Source organism: Myotis davidii, unplaced genomic scaffold, assembly GCF_000327345.1.
Source record: "Myotis davidii unplaced genomic scaffold, ASM32734v1 scaffold1527, whole genome shotgun sequence".
Taxonomy (NCBI): Eukaryota; Metazoa; Chordata; class Mammalia; order Chiroptera; family Vespertilionidae; genus Myotis; species Myotis davidii.
In genome coordinates, this window is record NW_006298269.1 from 314184 (window position 1) to 317836 (window position 3653).

Here is a 3653-nt window from a genome sequence, read left to right on the forward strand (position 1 = left end):
GTCCCCCGGCCGGGACCGGCAGACCAACCACTGCTACATCGCCATCCTCAACATCATTCAGGGGGAGGTGGATCCCACTCAGGTAGGTGAGGCCCCTTCGTTCCACCCTGGACCCTGCAGGGGTAGAGGAGAGGCGACCACCACCACCCCTGTGCCCACCCCAGGTCCACAAGAGCCTGCAGAGGATCCGGGAACGGAAGCTGGCCAACTTCATCCCCTGGGGCCCAGCCAGCATCCAAGTGGCCCTGTCCAGGAAGTCTCCCTACCTGCCCTCTGCCCACCGGGTCAGTGGGCTCATGATGGCCAACCACACCAGCATCTCCTCGGTGAGACTAGTCTCCTGGTCTTTGGCTGCTCTGTTCCACTAGCACCTTCATCATTCTCCCCCCATCTGTTCCAACCTCCCTATCCTACACTGGCTCCCGTCATGGAGATTTCTCTTTCAGCTGTTTGAAAGTTCCTGCCAGCAGTACGACAAGCTGCGGAAGCGGGAGGCCTTCCTGGAGCAGTTCCGAAAGGAGGACATCTTCAAGGAGAACTTTGATGAGCTGGACAGATCCAGGGAGGTTGTGCAGGAGCTCATCGATGAGTACCATGCAGCCACGCGGCCAGACTACATCTCCTGGGGCACCCAGGAGCAGTGACTTCCTCACCACATCCCTGGATAGTAAGCACCTTCCCATCATGCCGGTCCCTCTGACCCACATTCCCTTCACCAGCAACCCTTTTAGGTTCCTCTCCAGCCCAGAAGGTTGCCCTACTCCCTCTCCCATGCCCGAACCTTGGATATGCTTGTTTACATCTAACAAAATAATAAAGCTTGGTTGTGAAGATAATCAGGTTTTGGTCTGTGACTATATAGGGATGAGGAAGGGCCCTCCATGTTCCCTCCCAGTGCCCAGGTAAGTGGGGTAGGGTGACCTTTACCTGCTCTACCTTCTTACCACTTAGTCCAGGTCTTAGTGTGTCTGTTTCCCTTAACATCCTTTGCCTAGAACTAGGCTGTTTCACTGAAGTTAGTCCTACCCTCAAGACTATAGAGGACTCATTACTGAGGTCTGCTATCTCCTCCATGCCTAAGCTCCTAACCCAGGGTGGATGAATGTTGCCCCAGCCTCCTTTACTCAGGAATGAGGCTGTAAGGATTACTGAAGGAGGGCCAGTGTTCTGAGTAGGACAGGAAATCTGGGACTCTAGTTTCCCAGTGCCCTAGGGCAGTGGTCAGCAAACTCATTAGTCAACAGAGCCAAATATCAACAGTACGATTGAAATTTCTTTGGAGAGCCAAATTTTTTAAACTTAAACTATATAGGTAGGTACATTGTTATTAACTTAATTAGGGTACTCCTAAGGCTTAGGAAGAGCCACACTCAAGGGGCCAAATAGCCGCATGTGGCTCTCGAGCTGCAGTTTGCCAACCACGGCCCTAGGGTATCAGATCCTCAGGAAATCAACCCCATTCACTCTGATCTGATAAAGCAGCAACAGACCTCAGGAGTAGGGCTGAGCCCATCCTGACACGCTCTTTATCTGTGCCAGAGAAGTTCCTGGGTCTAATCCTGCCCCAGGTTTCTCTCCAATCCAGGCCCAAAGCAATAGGCACACCACAGATGGATCTAACCAGGCCTTTCAAGCTGGACACCAGGGTAGGAAACTGGGTAGTGCTAGTCCTGATGACTCACTGCCCTCTGGCCTCAGGGATACCAGGAGGCCACCTTTGTGCACTCATTGGAGAAGAGTAATTGCCAGCTTCTACAACTGCCCTTATCTACCTCACCCATCACCCAGTGGCAGCATACTGGCCAGGGAGAGGTTAAATCCAGACAGTAAAGGAGGGTGGAGCCCTGTGGTATCCAGATTTCCCTCAGTGCTGGTAAAAGCCCAGAGTGTGGGCGTCCCCAGGGGTGGAGCTCTGAGCTATGGGGCTCCAACTTGTCCCACTGACAAACTCCCACAGGAAAGGTTTGTGTAAATAAGGATTTTTTTTTTTTTTTTGCTTCTCTTCTACAAATAAATTAGGAAACAAACTAGAAAATTGTCTGCACCCATTGCTGCCCTTGGGTGTGGGGTATGCCCTGTCCCTGCAGGGCTAAAAGGGTCCATGGTTCCCTCAAATCTCAGAGCAGTCCAGATCCAGGCTGGAGATGGAAGGGAGGTCATGACCTCTTGGCAGGCTCATTTCGGCAGCTGCCCCAAACAGCCAGAGTGTCCCTGGGGCTCGTCCAGGCCCGGGTGCTGGCTGGGAGGGGAGCTGTCTGGCAGGTCTTGGCATGAAGAAGAAGGACTGCTGCAGGGCCTCTCGGGGGAGGGGTTAGCCAAGTAGGCATTCACCAGCTGCATGATCTCTTCCACCTAAGAAAGGGCAGAGGGCAGAATACAACAGTGGCGACTGGGTTCTCCTGTCTCACCCTCCACCCGGCCTCCTTACATGAGCTGCCCCCACCAGCCTTCCTTCCTCATCACCACTCTCTCACTCACAATGTGCCAGTCACACTTCCTTCTTTGGGCTCCTCTAATAAGCTAAGTTAATTCTCAGCTCAGGGCCTTTGAACTTGCTATTCCCTCTAACTGGAATGCTGATCCCATAGAACAGCGGTTCTCAACCTGGGGGGTCTCAACCCCTTTGGGGGTCGAACGACCCTTTCACAGGGGTCGCCTAAGACCATCGGAAAACACATATATAATTACGTATTGTTTTTGTGATTAATCACTATGCTTTAATTATGTCCAATTTGTAACAATGAAAATACATCCTGCCTATCAGATACTTACATGACGATTCATAACAGCAGCAAAATTACAGTTATGAAGTAGCAACGAAAATAATTTTATGGTTGGGGGTCACCACAACATGAGGAACTGTATTAAAGGGTCGCGGCATTAGGAAGGCTGAGAACCACTGCTGTAGAACTTCTTGTGCCTAGTTTAGATGCCACCTTTCCTGAGTATACTTTCCTGACCATCCTACATAATGCCATGGCCCCCTCCGGTCACACACCCTTTCCCTTGTAGCATTTGTCACTCTATTAAATAGTCCACACCCCTCTTTCCCACTCACCTGGGGACTCTGCAGGAGGAGCTGGCTCTCTCCCACCCTCAGTGCCAGGGTATGGGGGCCCATCAGCTGGCAGGCGGCCACGTGACCATAGCTGACACTGTGGATGGGCTGTGTCTCACCGGGTCGGGAGAGGGACATGGCCTTGGCTCCCAGGCCCAGGCATAGCTTCTGTGGAGCACCCCCACCAGGCTCCTGGGGACAGACAGGCAGAGTCAGGGTGCAAAGAGAGGACCCTGCGGCATTATTTTTGGAGGGAAGAGATGGCTGAGAGCAGGAAGTTTCCCGGTCCCCCTATGAACCATAGTGAATGTGTGGAGGAGGGGCTAAAGCTCCAAAGGTGTGGGGGCCCAAGGGCCAGTGACTCCTGGGGTCTGAGATGGACAGCTGTGCTGGGTGTAGGGGGTGAAGTGGCCCACAGTGGGGGGCCTCTGGCTCTGGGGCAAAGGTGTGGGGCTTGGGCCACCAGAGTCCCCTTCTCCCGTCTCCCCCTCACCGTGCTCAGCTCCAGAACTTCATACCGAGCAGCGCCGAACCCTGGACACTGCGCCGCCAGGGCCAGGTAGGCAGCCATGGCCTCAGCTCGGCCCATGCCCCG

The 3653-nt window shown here is 53.6% G+C and overlaps 2 protein-coding genes across 3 annotated transcripts in view; one reads left to right on the plus strand and one right to left on the minus strand.

Moving 5' to 3' along the window:
• LOC102763638 (tubulin gamma-2 chain) overlaps window positions 1-644 on the plus strand; it is a 10196-nt gene extending 9552 nt beyond the window's left edge. Inside the window, exons 9-11 of the mRNA XM_006773910.2 lie at window positions 5-82; window positions 165-326; window positions 447-644. Of these exons, the coding sequence (XP_006773973.1) occupies window positions 5-82; window positions 165-326; window positions 447-644 (438 nt within the window). The remainder of the gene's footprint in view (window positions 1-4; window positions 83-164; window positions 327-446) is intronic.
• Window positions 645-1967: 1323 nt separating this feature from the next.
• The window catches only part of PLEKHH3 (pleckstrin homology, MyTH4 and FERM domain containing H3), an 8266-nt gene continuing 6580 nt past the window's right edge, over window positions 1968-3653 (minus strand). For both annotated transcript variants that reach the window (XM_015570556.1, XM_006773880.2), the window contains exons 11-12: window positions 3059-3250; window positions 1968-2352 (exon numbers count right to left, since the gene is read on the minus strand). In XM_015570556.1, coding sequence (XP_015426042.1) covers window positions 2176-2352; window positions 3059-3250 — 369 coding nt within the window. In that variant the 3' untranslated portion in view covers window positions 1968-2175. The remainder of the gene's footprint in view (window positions 2353-3058; window positions 3251-3653) is intronic.